This window comes from Scyliorhinus torazame, chromosome 8 (assembly GCF_047496885.1).
Source record: "Scyliorhinus torazame isolate Kashiwa2021f chromosome 8, sScyTor2.1, whole genome shotgun sequence".
Taxonomy (NCBI): domain Eukaryota; kingdom Metazoa; phylum Chordata; class Chondrichthyes; order Carcharhiniformes; family Scyliorhinidae; genus Scyliorhinus; species Scyliorhinus torazame.
The window spans coordinates 59,504,409-59,525,687 of NC_092714.1; the positions used below are offsets into that span (position 1 = coordinate 59,504,409).

The window sequence follows — 21,279 nt, forward strand, 5'->3', positions numbered from 1 at the left end:
TAGGGGGTTTGCCGCGACGGGTACGTACGGGGCCCAATGGGTTGCCGCGCGGTCGGGGCCGTAGGCGCGGGTATTACGCGCGGCCACGTCTAGGGAGGCTGCTAGGGCCCGGGCCTCTGAGAGTCCTAGCGACTCTTTTTCTAGAAGTCTTTGGCGGATTTGGGAGGATTGCATACCTGCCACAAAAGCATCGCGCATTAACATGTCCGTGTGTTCGTTTGCGTTCACCGACGGGCAGCTGCAGGCTCGTCCCAAAATCAACAGCGCGGCGTAGAATTCGTCCATCGATTCTCCGGGAGCTTGACGTCTCGTCGCGAGCTGGTAGCGAGCGTAGATTTGGTTAACTGGGCGAACGTAGAGACTTTTCAGTGCTGCGAACGCCGTCTGGAAATCGTCCGAGTCTTCGATGAGGGAGAAAATCTCCGTGCTCACCCTCGAGTGCAGGACCTGCGGTTTTTGGTCTTCTGAGACTCGGCCGGTGGTCGTTCTGAGGTAGGCCTCGAAGCAAGTCTGCCAGTGCTTGAAGGCTGCTGCCGCGTTCACTGCGTGGGGGCTGATCCTCTGGAATGATCCTGAGCTCCATAGTCCTTTTTTTAGGCACGCTTAATAAATTGTAGCACACAAAGACTCCGTGAGACGAATAGAGTGAAGTCGATGAGGCTTTATTAAGCGTGTCTGTTCCCCCGCAGCTCGATAGTAAACTGGCCTGCGGGGGAAGACTCCGGCTTCTTATACTCCGCCTTCAGGGCGGAGCTTGAGGTCAACGGCCAACCAGGACCCGGGATCTGTCAGCCAATGACATTAGGGCTTCCAGTCCCAAATGACCCCCAATACATACTACCACAGGTGTTTTCTGATAGAAGCAAGCATTTCAACTTGGGAACAAACAGAGGACGTTGTTGCAATTTTGGTTAGGGTACAGGCTGCAACTCACTGAGTTTGGAGAACCAAAGAAAATAAATATTGGTCAGTTAGGCCTGCACTTTAAGCAGAGAAAATACTAACTTAATTGTTCACCATGTGGAATATGGGTTGAGCTCTATCACAGTTTGGATTTCATGAGGGAAAGTAGCTTGAAGGTTTGCTCTAGCTGGTGGAATAAATCTACATTTCTCCACAGGGAACTTTGTAGCAGGAAGCAGTCACTGTAGTATGCCTGAAAAGTTGTGGGAAGGCAGTTGGGTTCTGCCAGCAGCCCAAACAAGCAGCTGAGGCACCCAGTTAGGCGTTGTGAGGTCTGTAAAGAAAAAGTGGAGGGTCACAAAGCCAAAGGCTAAAGGAAGGACCCCCATAGAATCTGACCTCGGAGAATAGCTGGAACACCAACATAGAACATAGAACATTACAGCGCAGTACAGGCCCTTCGGCCCCCGATGTTGCGCCGACCTGTGAAACCACTCTAAAGCCCATCTACACTATTCGCTTATCGTCCATATGTCTATCCAATGATCATTTGAATGCCCTTAGTGTTGACGAGTCCACTACTGTTGCAGGCAGGGCATTCCACGCCCTTAATACTCTCTGAGTAAAGAACCTACCTCTGACATCTATCTTATATCTATCTCCCCTCAATTTAAAGCCCTGTCCCCTCGTGCTAGACATCAACATCCAAGGAAAAAGGCTCTCGCTGTCCACCCTAACCAATCCTCTGATCATCTTGTATGCCTCAATTAAGTCACCTCTTAACCTTCTCTCTAACGAAAACAGCCTCAAGTTCCTCAGCCTTTCCTCATAAGATCTTCCCTCCATACCAGGCAACATTCTGGTAAATCTCCTCTGCACCCTTTCCAATGCTTCCACATCCTTCCTATAATGCGGTGACCAGAATTGCACACAATACTCCAAATGCGGCCGCACCAGAGTTTTGTACAGCTGCAACATGACCTCATGGCTCCGAAACTCAATCCCTCTACCAATAAAAGCTAACACACCGTACGCCTTCTTGACAAACCTCTCAACCTGGGTGGCAACTTTCAGGGATCTATGTACATGGACACCGAGATCTCTCTGCTCATCCACACTGCCAAGAATCTTACCATTAGCCCAGTACTCTGTCTTCCTGTTATTCCTTCCAAAATGAATCACCTCACACTTTTCTGCATTAAACTCCATTTGCCACCTCTCAGCCCAGCGCTGCAGCTTATCTATGTCCCTCTGTAACTTGTAACATCCTTCCGCACTGTCCACAACTCCACCGACTTTAGTGTCATCTGCAAATTTACTCACCCATCCTTCTACACCCTCCTCCAGATCATTTATTAAAATGACAAACAGCAGTGGCCCCAAAACAGATCCTTGTGGTACACCACTAGTAACTGGACTCCAGTCTGAACATTTCCCATCAACCACCACCCTTTGTCTTCTTCCAGCTAGCCAATATCTGATCCAAACTGCTAAATCACCCTGAATCCCATGCCTCTGTATTTTCTGCAGTAGCCTACCGTGGGGAACCTTAACAAATGCTTTACTGAAATCCATATACACCACATCAACTGCTTTACCCTCATCCACCTGTTTGGTCACCTTCTCAAAGAACTCAATAAGGTTTGTGAGGCACGACCTACCCTTCACAAAACCGTGTTGACTATCTCCAATCAAATTATTCCTTTCCAGATGATTATACATCCTATCTCTTATAAATCTTTTGAAGATTTTGCTCACAACAGAAGTAAGGCTCACTGGTCTATAGTTACCGGGGTTGTCTCTACTCCCTTTCTTGAACAAGGGGACAACATTTGCTATCCTCCAGTCTTCTGGCACTATTCCTGTAGACAAAGATGACTTAAAGATCAAAGCCAAAGGCTCAGCAATCTCCTCCCTAGCTTCCCAGAGAATCCTAGGATAAATCCCATCCCGCCCAGGGGACTTATCTATTTTCACACTTTCCAGAATTGCTAACACTTCCTCCTTATGAACCTCAAGCCCTCCTAGTCTAGTAGCCTGAATCTCAGTATTCTCCTCGACAACATGGTCTTTTTCCTGTGTGAATACTGACGAAAAATAATCATTTAGCACCTTTCTTATCTCCTCGGACTCCAAGCACAACTTCCCACTACTGTCCTTGACTGGCCCTAATCTTACTCTAGTCATTTGTTTATTCCTGACATATCTATAGAAAGCTTTAGGGTTATCCCTGATCACATGCCAAAGACCTCTCATGCCCCCTCCTGGCTGTTCTTAGTTCTCTCTTTAGGTCCTTCCTAGCTAACCTGTAACTCTCGAACGCCCGAACTGAACCTTCATGTCTCATCTTTACATAAGCCTCCTTCTTCCTCTTGACAAGTGTTTTGACTGCTTTAGTAAACCACGGCTCCCTTGCTCTACCACTTCCTCTCTGTCTGACAGGTACATACTTATCAAGGACACGCAGTAGCTGTTCCTTGAACAAGCTCCACATTTCCATTGTGCCCATCCCCTGCAGTTTTCCTCTCCATCCGATGCATCCTAAGTCTTGCCTCATCGCATCATAATTGCCTTTCCCCCAGATATAACTCTTGCCCTGCGGTATATACCTATCCCTTTCCATCACTAAAGTAAACATAATCGAATTGTGGTCACTATCACCAAAGTGCTCACCTACCTCCAAATCTAACACCTTTCCTGGTTCGTTTCCCAGTACCAAATCCAATATGGCCTCGCCTCTCGTTGGCCTATCTACATACTGTGTCTTGAAACCCTCCTTCACACATTGGACAAAAACAGACCCATCTAAAGTACTCGAACTATAGCGTTTCCAGTCAATATTTGGAAAGTTAAAGTCCCCCATAACAACCACCCTGTTGCTTTCGCTCCTATCCAGAATCATCTTTGCAATCCTTTCCTCTACATCTCTGGAACTTTTCGGAGGCCTATAGAAAACCCCTAACAGGGTGACGTCCTTTCCTGTTTCTAACCTCAGCCCATACTACCTCAGTAGACGAGTCCTCATCAAACGTCCTTTCTGCCACCATAATACTGTCCTTGACTAACAATGCCACCCCTTCCCCTCTTTTACCACCTTCCCTGAGCTTACTGAAATATCTAAACCCCGGCACCTGCAACAACCATTCCTGTCCCTGCTCTATCCATGTCTCCGAAATGGCCACAACATTGAAGTCCCAGGTACCAACGGATGCCGCAAGTTCACCCACCTTATTCCGGATGCTCCTGGCATTGAAGAAGACACACTTTAACCACCTTCCTGCCTGCCGGTACACTCCTGCAACTTTGAAACCTTACTCATGACCTCACTACTCTCAACCTCCTGTATACTGGAGCTACAATTCAGGTTCCCAAGCACCTGCTGAACTAGTTTAAACCCTCCCGAAGAGAATTAGCAAATATCCCCCCCCCCGAGGATATTGGTACCCCTCTGGTCCAGGTGTAGACCATCCCGTTTGTAGAGGTCCCACCGACCCCAGAATGAGCCCCAATTATATCCAGAAATCTGAAACCCTCCCCCCTGCACCATCCCTGTAGCCACGTGTTCAACTCCTCTCTCTCCCTATTCCTCGTCTCACTATCACGTGGCTAAGGTAACAACCCAGAGATAATAACTCTGTTTGTCCTAGATCTAAGTTTCCACCCTAGCTCCCTGAATTCCTGCCTTACATCCCTATCCCTTTTCCTACCTATGTCGTTGGTACCTATGTGGACCACGACTTGGGGCTGCTCCCCCTCCCCCTTAAGGATCCCGAAAACACGATCCGAGACATCACGCACCCTGGCACCTGGGAGGCAACACACCAACCGCGAGTCTCTCTCGTTCCCACAGAATCTCCTATCTATCCCCCTAACTATGGAGTCTCCAATGACTAATCCTCTACTCCTCTCCCCCCGTCCCTTCTGAGCAACAGGGGCAGACTCTGTGCCAGAGACCTGTACCCCATGGCTTACCCCTGGTAAGTCCCCCCCCTCCCAACAGTATCCAAAGCGGTATACTTGTTACTAAGGGGAACTACCACAGGGGAATCCCTGTCCTGACTGCTTCCTCCCAGCCCCTCTCACCGTCACCCATCTATCTTTGTTCTTCGGAGTAACTACATCGCTGAAGCTTCTATCTATGACCACCTCTGCCTCCTGAATGATCCGAAGTTCATCCAGCTCCAACTCCAGTTCCCTAACACGGTTTCTGAGGAGCTGAAGATGGGTGCACTTTCCACAGATGAAATCAGCAGGGACACTGACGGCGTCCCTCACCTCAAACATTCTGCAGGAGGAACATTGCACTACCTTCCCTGCCATCCCCTCTAGATAAAAAAAGAAAAAGAAAGAAAGAGCTGTTATTCACTCCCCTTCTCAGCAAGCACTCACTCAGCAACCCCTGCACCCCGCACGATAACACCTGAGGGAAAATAAAAGTAAAACTACTTACCACTCACCAGGGTCTCTTGCTGAGGTACACCGTCAAGTTAGGGTCAGCACACGGATGTATGCAAATTTGCCCCGCAACAGCCAATCAGCAGCTCTGCTCTACTGCCCTCTGCTGGATGCTTGTCTTCTCTTGAACAGCTAGGGTCTCTTGCTGAGGTACACCTTCAAGTTAGGGTTAGCACACAGACGTATGCACATTTCCCCTGCAACAGCCAATCAGCAGCTCCACTCTACTGCCCTCTTCTGGATGCTTGTCTTCACTTGAACAGCAAGGTCTCTTGCTGAGGTACACCTTCAAGTTAGGGTGAGCACACAGAAATATGCAAATTTCCCCCGCAACAGCCAATCAGCAGCTCCGCTCTACTGCCCTCTGCTGGATGCCTGTCTTCACTTGAACAGCTAGGGTCTCTTGCTGAGATACACCTTCAAGTTAGGGTGAGCACACGGACGTTCAAGGATTCAAGGAGAATTAAAGTGAATTCTGGAAATCTGTAGCATACATTTAAGTTGTTTTCAGGAAAAGTGAATGAACCTTCACGATTTCGTAAGAGAACTAGTAAAACTGAGTTTATAACATAAGTCTTTATAAAGTGTAGGGCAGGCACAGCTCTCTCTGACTGGCAAGGTCATGCCATGCCAGATCATCTGCTTTTCGCCTAATTATGTATGCATTAACAAGTAGCTCATTGTATCCGATTGCAGGGAGGGATGGGTTTCGGTCATTAGGTCTAAGTTCTGGATGCCATATATAAAAGGCACCTGTGCATACACATATGCTTGGAGAGACTCCTCCAGATAGTCAAGGACCAGTGGGATGTCCTCTATCAGACGGTCCACCAACCTCACCATACAGGCTTGGCAGGAGGTCACCAGCAGCTTCAGCACTCATGGACCTAAAAAGAGGTCTGTCCTCCAGTGCCAATAAAGGATGAATGCTTGACCAGGGTAAGTCAACCTTCTCCTCACTCTCAACTCACACTCTCAGAAGGCGAAGCTTCACAGCCCATCATGAATCTCACACACTACCAGCACAAGGCATATCATCACTAAGACTCTCACACATTTTTACATCTTCATCTCTTGTCACATCCTGCACAGATTGCATCTTCAGCCCTTACATAGGTTCACTCAGCAGGTATGCTTATCATCTGCTTTTGCATCAATCCTGCTCACAGTCAGTCCATCTATTTATGCAGGACAAGATCGGCCACAATAATAGGGAGAGTTCCCAGACCGGAGGGGGGAATCATATAATTTACATTGCAGAAAGAGGCCATTCAGCCCAACAAGTCTGCACCGACCCTTGGAAAGGGCACCCCATTTTGGACAGTCCGATGAAACCAGAGCACCCGGAGTAAACCCACAAAGACACAGGGAGAATATGCTGACTCTGTGCAGGCAGCGACCCAAGCTGGGAATCGAACCTGGGACCCTGGAGCTGTGAAGCAACAGTGCTAACCACTGTGCTACTGTGCCACTCATTCACTTTGAGGAGCAGGCTGGTGCGGAAAAAGACCATTCCTAAGCCAAAGGTGAGATCGATGTCTTCCAAGTCAACGAGGGCCCATCCACTAGCCTTTTCCCACCTGCTGACACTGTGAGTGCTCTTTGATGTAGCTGTCTCTACAGCCAATCACTAATGGTCTCTTGTTTCTAATACAGCCACCAGCAAGAAAGGGCGGAGGGCCACCAGCAGGCAGCCCATCAGCTCCAGTCCCCAGAGCACCTCAGATGAGGATCCTGAGGAAGCACCTGGAGAAGACACGTAATTGTGTTCATCAGCACCCTTCACCGGCACATTGACACATGCCTCGGTAGCACCTGGTTCTAGAGCAGGCTTGGGGGTCACCATCTCATGAGCACAGCACAGAAACAAGTCTAATGCAGGTGGAGGCAGTAACACCAAGGCCACCGACACTTGGAGGTCAGTTGGAGGCCAGGTTCTGCTGTGTCCCAGTCTGATGACGAACCACTGGCATCGGCCCTCAGAGACATGTTGAAGCTCGAAGACAGGCAAGACTGTCAGAGGCCATCACCAGTTGAAACATAGCAAATGGAAGCAGGAGGCCATTTGGCCCTACGAGCCTGCTCGCCATTCATTATGATCACGGCTGATCATCAAGTTCAATACCCTGATCCCGCCTATCGCCCATACCCCTTGATCCCTTTATCCCCGGGAACTATATCTAATTCCTTCTTGAAATTACACAACGTTTTGGCCTCAACTACTCTCTGTAGTAGCAAATTCCACAGATTCACCACTCTCTGGGAGAAGAAATTTCTCCTCACCCCAGTCCTAAAAGGTTTATCCCTTATCCTTAAAGAACAGAAGATAGAGGAGTTTGCCCACATTCCGAAGGCACTGACATGCAAATGCATCAAGGCAAACATTGGAACGGTGGAAACTGCCATGGAGAACCTGGTCCGGAGTTTTGTGCTAGATATATGCTCAGGACTGAACACCATCGCTCTAGCCAGGAGTGGGATGCATCAGTGGCTAGGTGAGAGGGGGACGGGGCACCTCAACCTCCCTCCAGGGCCCCCTTATCAAGGAGTAAGGAAAGAGCCCTCAAGAACACACGGTAAGGAGTGTTAGCACCTCAGGGCAATCCACCCAGTACTCTCCAAGACTGCCCAGCCACTACAATTCCCCTCTGCCTGTGACCACAGAAGCTCCAGCTGCTTAGGCTGAGGAGAGTGCAGCTGCCCCACAGCAAGGGACCCAAAGCAATCAGGGACCTCCAGGCCTCAGTCCTCCAAAGGACCCCGTGAAGGTAATCTCAGAAAGCCGGGCATATCAGGCAGCAAGCTGCCTCCACCTGAGCAGTACGGTGACGCAGTGGTTAGCACTGCTGCCTCATGACGCCGAGGACCCGGGTTCGATCCCGGCCCCGGGTCACTGTCCGTGTGGAGTTTGCACATTCTCTCCGTGTCTGCGTGGGTCTCGCCCCCACAACCCAAAAATATATGCAGCATAGGTGGATGGGCCATGCTACATTGCCCCTTAATTGGAAAAAAAGGATTGGGTACTCTAAATCCACCTTTGCTGTGGGTGTTGGGGATGCACCAGATGTAGTGGTAGAGTAAGGAAAATTAAGAACTACTTTGTACATCTGTAAATATATTTTGATTTTCTGAGTCTTACCTATGAATAGATCTTCTATCTTATGCAATGCTCCAAGATCAACCAAATTTAACTGATGCCTCCCCCTCCTCACTTATCCACCCATCATGCCCCTTAGGTGTTCCACCCAGTCTCAATTCAATAAGTCGCCTTTATATCCACAGAAATGACAAGAACAAAGCCAGTTACTCTATCAACATGGTGGTTGGGCCATTCATATGTAAGACTTACATCAGAGGATCATATCATTTGGCCTCATGAGTATATATTTTGTAGTTTTGTTTATTCTCCTGATGCTGTTGCACTGAAGTCTGTTCTCTGTGAGTATTATAGATTTTAATGTGGTGAGCCCATTGGCGTCATTCAAACCCAGTGCACTTTTCAATAGCCTCCATGTAATGTCTGTCACTTTGGGTGTGGGGGCCTTAACCAATCATGCCGGCCTGCAGCGTGACATCATGACCACACTTCGTTAAATATTACCGCCTTAAGAGTTCCCACTCTCCACCCGTATGACGCAGAGCTATGGACCAAGCTAGCACTTGGTGACTCCTGAAATGTCTGCAAGAGAGCTACTAGGGTGCAAAGTGTGCCTAGTCTCATGATGCCAACCTATGTTTCCGGTGGCAGCCATGGAGTGAGTGGTCACACACAGGGCAGCTCCAACTCAAAGGCATTGGTTTGAGCTCTTTTTACCCGAAAGTGGAGTAATTTTGACAGGAAAGTGTATCTGAAGATGTGGAGGAGAAGTTCCCCTCCATGAGTGGCATGTCTGTTAGTTACCAGGATTGGCAGAAAAAGGTTAAAGCCCTGACCAAGGAACTGGAGGCGACCTGTGGCGCAGTAGCAATTGGGAAGATGGCGAGGGGAAAGGTTGTCGCAAATTGGAAAACCCCAGATGGAGCAGTTAATGGCGTTTATTAGAGAAGAATTCCACCAACAGCAAAAGGAGATGCATGAGGATCGGTCGAAGGCTAGCAAGGGAGTGGTAGCACCCCTGAGAGGATCGATGAAGAGAATTGAGAAGTGTCTGGAGGCACAGGAATCACAGGTTTAGGAACCCAGGGTGGAGGTAGAACTCCTTATTCTCACGTGTACAAAGTGTACTATTTTGTAATCAGTCAAGCGATGTTGGTGGGGGCGGAGTATGCAGGAATCTTGATCTCAGACCATGCACCGCACTGGCTAGAGGTCAGGCTTTGTTCAAGGCAGGAGAAGAGGCTGGGATGGAGGTTAGATTCAGGGCTTTTGGCAGACAAGGGGTTCTGTGAGAAGGTGCGGTCGGTGATCAGAGACTATGTGGAGGTGAATCAAAATGGGGAGGTATCGGCGGCCACATTTTGGGAGGCATTGAAGGCGGTGGTTCAGGGGGAAGTTATCTTGTTCAAGGCACACTGAGACAGGAGGAGGAGGGAGGAGTATGGAAGGTTGTTGGACGTGATAGTCAAGGTGAACAGGAAATATTCGAGTGCCCCCACCAAGGAGGGGTTGGCGGAGAGAAAAGGTTACAGGGACAGTTCGATAGTTTGACGACAAGGGAGGCAGTGGGCAGCCAAGGAGGGCGAGGGGGATGCAGTTTGAATATAGAGAGAAGGCGATCCGTATGCTAGCCCATCAGCTACGGAGGCAGGCTGCGTCCAGGGAAACTTTGAGGGTACAGACAGGGAAGGGGAAGAGAGTGTCAGAACCGGAGAAGACTAACAAGGTGCTCAGGGAATATTACGAGAAGTTATATAGGGGCTGAGCTGGGTGTGAGGAAGGGGATATAGGGCAGTTTTTGGATGAGCTGGAATTCGCAAGACTGGATGAGGAGAGGAGGCAGGCACTGGAGGAACCACTAGGGCTGAGTGAGGTGATAGCATAAATGGGATGAAGTCGGGGAAGGTCCCATGGCCAGAGGGCCAACCAACGGAATTCTATAAGGAATTTGCGATGGAGTTGGCAAGGATAGGGTAGGAAAGAGGGCCAAGGCAGAAAGTTCTTTCAGAGGGTCGGTACAGACACGATGGGCTGAATGACCTCTTTCTGCACTGTAGGCATTCTCTGATTCTGTAGGGATCCTATGTAACCTTGTAGCTATAAGGATTTCACGGGTACATCTGACCCATGCAATGGTTCCTTCCTGTAGGGCATCAACTTCTTCGAGTTCATCCCTTCCGATGTCCGCATCAGAGGAGACATGCAGCTCCTCCATCTCTCCATTTGAGCGCTATGTTGTGGAGAGCTCAATAAATCACGATGTTTCGGGTCTCCCTCAAGGGGGAGTACTGGAAAACACTGCCTGACTGGTCCAAACATCTGAAAAGCACCTTTAACATGCCAATGGTCTGCTCAGTCAAGAAGCGTGCTGTAAGATGAGCTGCTTTGTTCGTCTGAATTAACCATGTCTTTTGGGGTAGCCTTTATCACCAATAAGACAACTTTGAATGCGTTGAGGGCCCTTGAAGCTCTGTGTAAGAGTCATGTGAGCTCCCAGTGTACCTCGCACAGACCTGCATAATCTGCTTTTGGGATCACAGATCAGCTGCACGTTGAGAGAATAGAAGCATTTTATATTGATGCAGCTTTGTGGCTGCTGCCAGAAAATTCTTAATACCACGTACAAATCATAGATCCCTACAGTGCAGAAGAAGCCCATTCGGCCCATTGAGTCTGCACCAACCCTCTGAAAGAGCACCCTTCACCGGCCCCACCCTACCCCCTGCAATCCCATCTCTGGACACCAAGGGGTAATTTAGTGTGGTCAATCCAACTAATCTGCATATCTTTGGACTGTGGGAGGAAACCGGAGCACCCGGAGGAAACCCACACAGACACGGAGAGAACATGCAAACTCCATGCAGACAGTCAACCAAGGCTGGAATTGAACCCAGGTGCCTGAAGCTGTGAGGCAGCAGTGCTAACCACTGTGTCCCATGTATGCAGTCGATGGTACCTGCCCCTGTGTGAAGCTGGAGATCACTGCAAATCTCACTGCTCTGGCAGCCTAGCTGGCTTCACCCAAGGAGAACTTGACGCTGCTGTGTACCTTACTGAATAGGGCATCGATGATGGATACATTTATGAGCATAGGGTTGTGATATTCTGCAGTGGGGTTCAGAAAAGAGCCACTGCAAAAAGTTGAATGTGGCAGTCACTGGCAATGGATGGCCTCCCAATTTGTGCAACGTCAGATTACCTGAAGAATGTGGCAGGTGTGAACCACTAGATCCATTGACTAGCAAAGGTGTCTTCGGCACTGTACCCGCTCATCTGCAAGCATGAGAGACATCTTTGCTACACCCTAGGTCAAGCCAAATGCTTCCATGGAATTGGTATTTTGTGTATGTCCTTCAGCCGTGGCCCATTTATAGCTGGATCCTTCCGACTATTACACATTCCTATGATAGGGACAAATGGATTGTCATACCCAACCTACATTTGGCCCCAAGTCCTAATGGATTCTTGCAAGAATGTGCAGCATGAGTTAAGATCCAAAATCCTTCAATTGGCATTTGATTTTCCTAATATGGCTCAGCTGAGTCTTGCTCTCCATGTCCGGAAGTGGAAATTATTGGGGTGTTCCTTCAATTGGCCTAAAAGGGAAGTAGTCGATATCTCCCACAAGCCCTCAGACCCCTACCCTAGCAATTTCTTTCTCCAAGGTTATTTTTCAACTGTGTCTTTCCAATGGCTGTCGACATTGTGCTGCAGCACTTCTACTATGAGACCAGCACCCAACCCTCTCCTGTCACCATTCAATTCCCTCCTATTGTCTCTGGAAGAGCATCATGTACATGTTTCCCTCCTTCCAATCACTCTCCTGCCTTCCTCTTTAACCCTGGAGCCTATTATTCTACCCGATTCCCGGTCCTAACCACTGAACTGTTTCCAATGGATGCCCCTATGCCCCACGTCATCCTCAGCCCTCTCCATCTTGAGGCCCTATGGATATTGACCTGACGAGACCTCCCATGTGACCATCAAGTGTCCACCTTTTACTTAACAGCTCTCCATTTACAGGCTGCAGATACCTCCCCTGACTGTGCCATGTGCCACCTAGTACCAAGCCACCGACTCCCAAAACCAAATTGTGTGAGGGACTGACTATACTGCCCGTGACTGAAACAGCACAGACAGGCCCGCCCCCCCACCCCCAGGCTAGGAGCAAGATAAATGTGCCAGAAATAGCTTGTCATGTAAATATATTTCCTAACATGGCACAGAAGCCAGCCCCACCTTCCATGAAAGTCAGGATGGGAATTTGCAACCTGTTTTCTGCTGGCGGAAAACTGACTTTTTGTCGCACTCCAGAATTACCAGTCCTGCCCACTTTAGTGCCTGCCGCTGGCAGGACTGGAAAGTCCCTCTCATAGTGTTAGGTTAGAGGTCCTTGCTTTGTTTAACTTTGTTTATATTTAATAAAGTTTGTTTCTGTTCAAAAATGTGAAACCTTGCGACGTTAATTGCTGGGTGTTTGGCTGCTCTTAGAATGTTAACAGTCATTAACAGGATCGTAACACAACAGTGGGAAGGCGGCCTGCCACTGGATTTTGGGATATGGATGCCTGTTCAGATTGGCCATAGAGTGATGGGAATCCGGCACACTTGCCATATATTTGCATGCCATACGCCTGTGACTCACACCTTGCACCAGCAGGGACCAGTCCCGATTCTCTGCTGCCGGGAGCACTTAGACTCGGAACAGACAATCCTGTCCCACTTCACTTGTAGCTTTACTGCACTAAATCTCTGACACTCTTCTCAAAAGGATTGAGAGGACAAAAGGCGTGTGATACCCACACACCTTCTCATGCAGTTTCACTCCCTCTTATGTAGAGTTTTCGCCTGCAAATATAGTAAAAGAGCTGAGAACACTCAATTGTCACAGCAAATGCAAAGATCGTCTTTCAGCACGCCGCCCACAGGGTTGTGAAAACATGATGGCACATTATGTAAGATGAAAGGATTAAGTGGCAAAATAGCATTTAGAAAAATGAGCAATGCAGCACATAGAGAAAAAAAAGTGGCTGCAAAGAGTGACCTGCTGTGCAGCAGGTGTTCATAGGAAACATTCAAAGTAAAGCTGTGTGGACACGTTCTGCATGTTCAATTGTATAATGCAGCCTACAGCAGTCAAAAGATGTGCAGGTTAGGTGGATTGGCCATGTTAGATTACCCCTTACTGTCCAGGGATGTGCAGGTTAGGTTATGGGTTAGGGTGGGGTGGGCAGGGGAGTGGACCTGGGTAGAATGCTCTATTGGAAGGTCTATGCAGACTCAATGGGCCAAATGGCCTCCTTTTGCACTGTATGGGTTCTATGAGTTGGTGAACACCAAAGGTGTCCAATATAATATAAGTGACTGTTAATTGTCTCCTGGAGTATTGGTTCAAAAAATCTTTCCCACCGCTGAGGCTGGATTACAAGGTGAATTGAAAGATTTTCGTCAGCACCTGCATAATTGCCATCCTTCCTTCCCTCAGCATGCTTGGATACATCCCATCTGGATCTGGTGGTTTATCCCGCCAAACCTGCAGTTTCCAACCTCAAATTCTGCCCATCTCAGAGACTATGGCGTGTTCTTTTGGCCACGCTGCACCTGTAAAGCATCACAACGCAATGCAGTGTGGCTGGTGAAAGCCAGGAGACCCCGCTTCCGGGATCCACCCAGCTTGCACGCCTCATGAGATGCAACGCAACCTCACGTGACGTTGCAAGGTGAATCCCAGCCACAATGAGCGGAATCACATTTTAGCAAATCTGCAGATTAGAGCGAGGCAGTAAGCCTTACTCTAATGTGCAGATTCCCGAGGTACCTGAGGCTTTGAGATTCAATTCCTTTGCCTTGGGAACCTCGGCCGAGTGCCGTTTGGTGCTGGTCCCCACAAAGGGGGACCAGACGGAACGGTTCTCCTGGGGGTCTGCAAGGAAATTAGAGGCCCCCAGTTGCATGCCCTTTGGGCAGGGTGGTGCCATGGCACTGCTGGTGCCACCTGGGTACCCTGGCAGTGCCATCCTGGGTGCCAGCTGGGCACTGCCAAGATGAAGCTGGCATTTTTGCGCGCATGCGATTGAGCTGGGGCTGCCCGGTGTGGATGTTGGGGAGTGCGTGGGGAGACCCTCCCATTTTGTGTTCGGGCTGCCGGGAGGGGGGGGGTCAGGGATTTTTTTTGTGGGCCTCGAAGATCGGGATGCCATTTGAAAATGGTGTCCTGATCTCTTGCTACAACAGGGAGTTCCGGCGAGCGGAGCTCCATATTGTAAAAAAAAGGGCTCTGTGTGGCCTCGGCCACACGTCCCCTTTTCAGGCCCCTTATTCAAAGCGCGTCATGTTGAATAGCCATGTGTTTCTCAGCACTGCAAGTGCAGGGAAATACATTGGTAAGCACGCTTGCGCAGGGACTGTATTCCCTTTTGGGAAGATCATGCCCTACATCTACTTCTATTATTTTGACTCTGTCCCTAATTTTCACATTCTTCCACTGAAACCCTCCCATGTGTTTTTGTCATCTCCAGACTCAAATACTCCAATGTTTTCTTCGATGATCTTCCAATTTTCACCTTTCATATTCTTTAGGTCACCCAAAATTCTGCCACCCCTAAAACAATTCTTCTTGTTCAACACTCCAGTTCCACAAAAGCCCAGTTAAACTTTTAATTCCTCTCACTTTGGCTTTACGCATATCAACACCCAGCCATCCCCCACAGTTAATGATCATGCGCTCAGATGCTCCGTTCCATTTTTGAATTTCCTTCCCTATATTCTTTGGTCTCTGTGCATCTACTTCCTCCTTTAGAGCTCAAATTCTTTGAATTAACTTGGCCATTTAACCTCCCATTTGTTTCATCTACACCTCGCAGAAGCACCTTGGGATGGTTTTTAATACCAAAACCATTATAAAAGTGTAAGTGATTGTTCATGGTGCACAATAAGTCATGGTTTAGAATTTATGCGAAACTTGTACCTTGTATTGTGCTTGTATTGGTACATTATGTGCACTATAGGGTAAAGGAGTGATTGAATGCAATTACTTGTCTGAAATAAAGGTGGAAATGGACCAACATACTGAAAACAAGTTCCTTGATAGCAAAAATTAAATTGTATTTCCCAAATAAACTAGAGGGACTATACCCTGTACATGATCTCAAATGCTGAATTTCAGTAGAGGAAACATTTTACTCCTCTACTGACAGCATTCCACTTGGTAATAGCAAATAAATGCCTCAGATCCATAAGCTTTCATATGGTGATTGTTTTCTCGAGATAATTTGATTATGTGAGTACGTGTCAGATAGAACAGGGATAATTGATCTTTAATATTTGCAACAATTTTATGTTCACAATGTTTGCACTTAATAACATCTATGATTTTCTTGACAGAATGTAATGTCCGAAGTCAAACATATCTCCCCTGTATTATTTGGAATCATGTGCACCTTATTATCATGTGGGATTCTGCTAGCAGTTTTCTTTCTTATCTTCACCATCAAATTCAAAAATAACAGGTATTATTTGTAAAATAATGTGTTTCTAATATCCGTTTTAAACTTATGAGATCTAATTCTTACCATCCCTACCGTAGCCAATTAATTAGGTCAGTTAGCTAATTGGCAGTAAATTGTATTGATTAGCCAAGACCCAGGTTCAGGCATCAGTCTGTGCTAACTTGACCAATTAACCTCAGGTTAGGGAGATCATCAAGTATCTTCCTATCTTGAATAAAGACAGGATCAGACACCCAGTTTTGATGGTAAGCTGTCTATTAGTACATATGATAAATGATCAATTGAGTAAATTGCCAACTTGAAAAGATAGTGTAAAGGAGGATAAAAGGTCAGAGAGAGAAGTAAGGCAGAAAGAGAAACAGAATTATAGATAAGAGCAAGAGAAATAGAAACAGAGGTAGGTTTGCTATTTTTAATCAGCTTTATTACAAACATGTTAATACTGACATTAACATCAGATGAACAAGGGCGGCACGGTGGCGCAGTGGTTAGCACTGCTGCCTCACGGCACTGAGGACTCGGGTTTGATCCCGGCCCCGGGTCACTGTCTGTGTGGAGTTTGCACATTCTCCCCGTGCCTGCGTGGGTCTCACCCCCACAACCCAAAGATGTGCAGGTTAGGTGGATTGGCCACGCTAAATTGTCCTTTAATTGGAAAAAAACCAAATTGGGCACTTTAATTTTATCTTAAAAAGTTAGATGAACAAAAATCTAGACTAGAAGGAACAAACATGAGAGGTTTTTTTTGTCACTTTCCCATTTTATGCTTAGCATGAGGGGCTGAGTTGTTTTTCAATCGGACTTGACCTGAAAATGAGCAGAACCATGTAACCACATAATTTGTTCAAATTTATTCTCAATACTTTTGTTGCTTTTGGGCTAGATGTATATGTAACCAGTGTCACTCATATTATTAAATGGATTGTTGCACCTATAGCTACAGCTACTGGCCACCATGGACATTAGACAGGTTGGGCAGACTACAAGGCAACATAGAAAATAAATTGAAATCAGTTCCTCGGAGCCCCGAGTAATGCAGGTGCATCACGGTCGCACAGTGGTTAGCACAGTTGCTTCACAGCTCCAGGGTCCCAGGTTCGATTCCTGGCTTGGGTCACTGTCTGTGCGGAGTCTGCACATTCTCCCTGCGTGGGTTTCCTCCGGGTGCTCCGGTTTCCTCCCACAGTCCAAAGACGTGCAGGTTAGGTGGATTGGCTGTGCTAAATTCCCCTTAGTGTTCAAAAAAGGTTAGGTGGGGTTACGGGGATAGGATGGAGGTGTGGGGATAGGGTGGAGGTGTGGGGAAAGGGTGGAGGTGTGGAGAAAGGGTGGAGGTGTGGGCTTAATAGTGCTCTTTCCAAGGGTCGGTGCAGACTCGATGGGCCAAATGGCGTCTTCCTGCACTGTAAATTCTATGAAATCATATTCTACTTGCAAAATCCATCAAGCATGCATAAAATAACATGTAGAAACAACAGGGTCTCAATGCTCCTTTCTTGTAGGGAGAAACATAGTTTAGCTATAAGCAAAAGTTCTGTTTCCTTTTACTTAATAAGTTCAATGTTAGCCTAATTCAATTTAGATCTTGAATTGCTGATCCTCTGACTTACACTTTGAGTTGATTGCTGGTTTGTCCACTGCTGTGCCTGAGGGATAAGCAGTGGTAGCCCCAGGAAAAAATTGTTCTTAAAGTAAATTTCTCACAGGATTCATACTACCAGATAAAATAATAGAACGGAGCGTTACGACCAAAAATATGTCAAAATCATTTGATTTATTGTTTAGTAAGTGTTTGAAAAGGACATAGTGAAAAACTATTTCTTAAATGTTTCATTTTTCCTCTTATCTCTAATCTCTTACACCATTTATATTTTATTTTGCTTTTATTTCTCTTTCCAAAATTTATATGATTTGCTCATAATTGAGACAAAACGCTTCTTTAATAAATTGGGGAAAGATTCAACTTGTACATTTTTTTAAATTTAGAGTGATACTGCAAGACCCAGAACAGTCTTACCCACTTATCTCAAACTCAGATCAACATCTTTCTTATCTCGAGAAAAAATAGGAGTCCTAGTCCCTTCTCTACACATTATGATTAAAATCTTAGTGTAGAACAAATGTCACATTTGAAGCAGTCGATACTTTAAAAAAAAAATGTTATTAAAGGTTTTCATAAAATATCAATAACAAAATGAAAAAGGAACCCAACAGGGTTAAGTACAAAACAAAGTCCAGAAAAACAACCCTCCACACCCCCTCCCCCCTGTACATAAATAATAAATTAACATTAACACCCCGACTTAATACAACAAGTATATACACCCCCTCAGACCCTCCAGTGTAAATAACAAAAAAAATAAATAAATAAAGTGACCCCCCCCCCCCCCCCCCCGCCCCGAGTTGCTGCTGCCATTGATCAATGTCTACCGCTCTGCCAGGAAGTCTAAGAACGGTTGCCACAGCCTAAAGAACCTTTGTACCAACCCTCTCAAGGCATATTTCACCCTCTCCAACTTAATGAACCCCGCCATATCGTTGATCCAGGATTCCACGCTTGGGGGCCTCGCATCCTTCCACTGAAGAAGAATCCTTCGCTGGGCTACCAGGGACGCAAAGGCCAGAATTCCAGCCTCTTTCGCCTCCTGCACTCCCAGCTCCTCTACCACCCCAAATATTGCAAGCCCCCAGCCCGGCTTGACCCTGGATCCTACCACCATCGACACCGTCCTCACTACACCCTTCCAAAATTCCTCCAGCGCTGGGCATGCCCAGAATATATGGGTGTGATTTGCTGGGCTCCCTGAGCACCTAACACACCTGTCCTCACCCCAAAAAACCGACTCATCCTTGTCCCGGTCATGTGTGCCTGTGCAGCACCTTAAACTGTATGAGGCTGAGCCTTGCACACGATGAGGAAGAGTTCACCCTCCCCAGGGCATCTGCCCACGTCCCTTCCTCAATTTCCTCTCCCAGCTCCTCCTCCCACTTACCTTTTACCTCCACCACCGAGGCCTCCTCCTCCTGCATCACCTGGTAAGTTTCCGAGATCTTCCCCACTCCCACCCACCCCCCTAGAGCACCCTGTCCTGTACTGTGTGTGGCCGTAGCCACGGGAATTCCGCCACCTGCCGTCTGGCAAACACCCTTACCTGTAAGTACCTGAAGGTGTTCCCCGGGGGGGAGCCCGTACTTCTCCTCCAGCTCACCCAGGCTCGCAAACTTCCCGTCCAAACAGATCCCCCAACCTTCGTATCCCTGCCCTGTGCCAACCCGCAAACCCTCCACCTGTTCTTCCTGGGGCGAACCGGTGGTTCCCTCGTAATGGGGTCCCCGCCGAGGCCCCCACTTCCCCCCGGTGCCGCCTCCACTGCCCCCAAATTTTGAGGGCAGCCACCACCGGGCTCGAGGGAGCGGCAGCGGCGCTGTTGCCAGTGCCCCCAGACTCGTATCCACACAAGACGCCATCTCCAGCCTCTTCCATGCAGCCCCCTCCCCCTCCATCACCCACTTGCGCACCATCGTCGCATTGGTGGCCCAGTAGTACCCACAGAGGATGGGCAGCGCCAGTCCCCCCCCCCCACATCTCTACTCCGCTCCAGGAAAGCCCTTCTCACCCTCGGAGTCCCTCGCGCCCACACAAACCCCATTAAACTCCTGTTAACCCGCCTGAAAAAAGCCTTCGGGATAAACACGGGGAGGCACTGGAACAGGAACAAAAACCTTGGGAGCACCGTCATTTTGATTGACTGCACCCTACCCGCCAAGGACAGCGGCAACGCGTCCCACCTCTTGAACTCCTTCTCCATTTGCTCCACCAGCCTTGTAAAATTAAGCCTATGCAGGGCCCCCCAGCTCCTGGCCACCTGGACTCCCAGATACCTGAAGCTCCTCTCCGCCTTTTTTAGTGGGAGCTCGCCAATCCCCCTCTCCTGGTCCCCTGGATGAACTACGAACAGCTTGCTCTTCCCCATGTTGAGCTTGTACCCCGAAAAGTCCCCGAATTCCCTAAGAATCCTCATTACCTCCGGCATTCCTCCCACCGGGTCCGCCACATACAGCAGCAGGTCGTCCGCATAAAGTGACCCCCTGTGTTCCTCCCCACCCCGCACCAACCCCCTCCAGTTCCTTGACTCCCTCAGTGCCATAGCCAGGGGTTCAATCGCCAGTGCGAAGAGCAGGGAGGATAAGGGACACCCCTGTCTCGTCCCTCGATGCAACTGAAAGTACTCTGACCTCCTCCTGTTTGTGACCACACTCGCCATCGGGACCTCATACAACAGTCTAACCTACCTGACAAACCCTTCCCCAAACCCGAACCTCTTCAGCACCTCCCACAGGTACCCCCACTCTACCCTATCGAAGGCTTTCTCAGCGTCCATCGCCACCACAATCTCCGCCTCCCCCTCACTCGCCGGCATCATGATAACGTTCAAAAGCCTCCGCATGTTCGTGTTCAACTGCCTCCCTTTCACAAACCCCGTCTGGTCTTTGTGGATGATCTGTGGCACACAATCCCCAATTCTTGTGGCTAAGACCTTCGCCAGCACCTTGGCATCTACGTTTAGCAACGAAATCGGCCTGTAAGACCTACACTGCAGGGGATCCTTGTCCCGCTTCAGGATCAAGGCGATCAGTGCCCAGGACATCATCGGGGGCAAAGCCACCCCTCCCTTGCCTCATTGAAGATCCTAATAAACAGCGGGCCCAACAGGTCCATATGTTTTTTATAGAATTCGTCTGGCCCCGGTGCCTTCCCCGCCTGCATACGTCCTATCCCTTTGATCAGCTCCTCCAGATCAAATGGGCCCCCAATCCCGCCACCAGTCCCTCTTCCACCTTTGGAAACCTCAATTGGTCAAGGAAGCGGCCCATCCCTCCCTCCTCCCGTGGGGGCTCGGATCCCTTTGATCAGCTCCTCCAGCCCAATCGGGGCCCCCAATCCCGCCACCAGTCCCTCTTCCACCTTTGGAAACCTCAATTGGTCAAGGAAGCGGCCCATCCCTCCCTCCTCCCGTGGGGGCTCGGATCGGTACAATTCCTCGTAGAAGTCCCTGAATACCCCCATTGATGCCAGCTCCACTCCGCACCACACTCCCTGCCCTGTCCTTAACTCCCCCAGTCTCCCTAGCTGCATCCCGCTTCCGAAGCTGATACGCCAGCATCCGGCTTGCCTTTCCCCCATACTTTAAATCGCCCCCTGGGCCTTCCTCCACTGCACCTCCTCCTTCCTTGTGGAATTCAGCCTGGAGGCTACGCCTCTTCCTCAACAATCCTTCCTCGGGCTCCTCCGCATGCCTCCTGTCTACCCTCACC

The 21,279-nt window shown here is 48.6% G+C and overlaps 1 protein-coding gene across 1 annotated transcript in view; it reads left to right on the forward strand.

Moving 5' to 3' along the window:
• gpr156 (G protein-coupled receptor 156) overlaps window positions 1-21,279 on the forward strand; it is a 148,063-nt gene that overhangs the window by 37,797 nt on the left and 88,987 nt on the right. Inside the window, exon 2 of the mRNA XM_072515517.1 lies at window positions 15,839-15,963. Coding sequence (XP_072371618.1) covers window positions 15,839-15,963 — 125 coding nt within the window. The remainder of the gene's footprint in view (window positions 1-15,838; window positions 15,964-21,279) is intronic.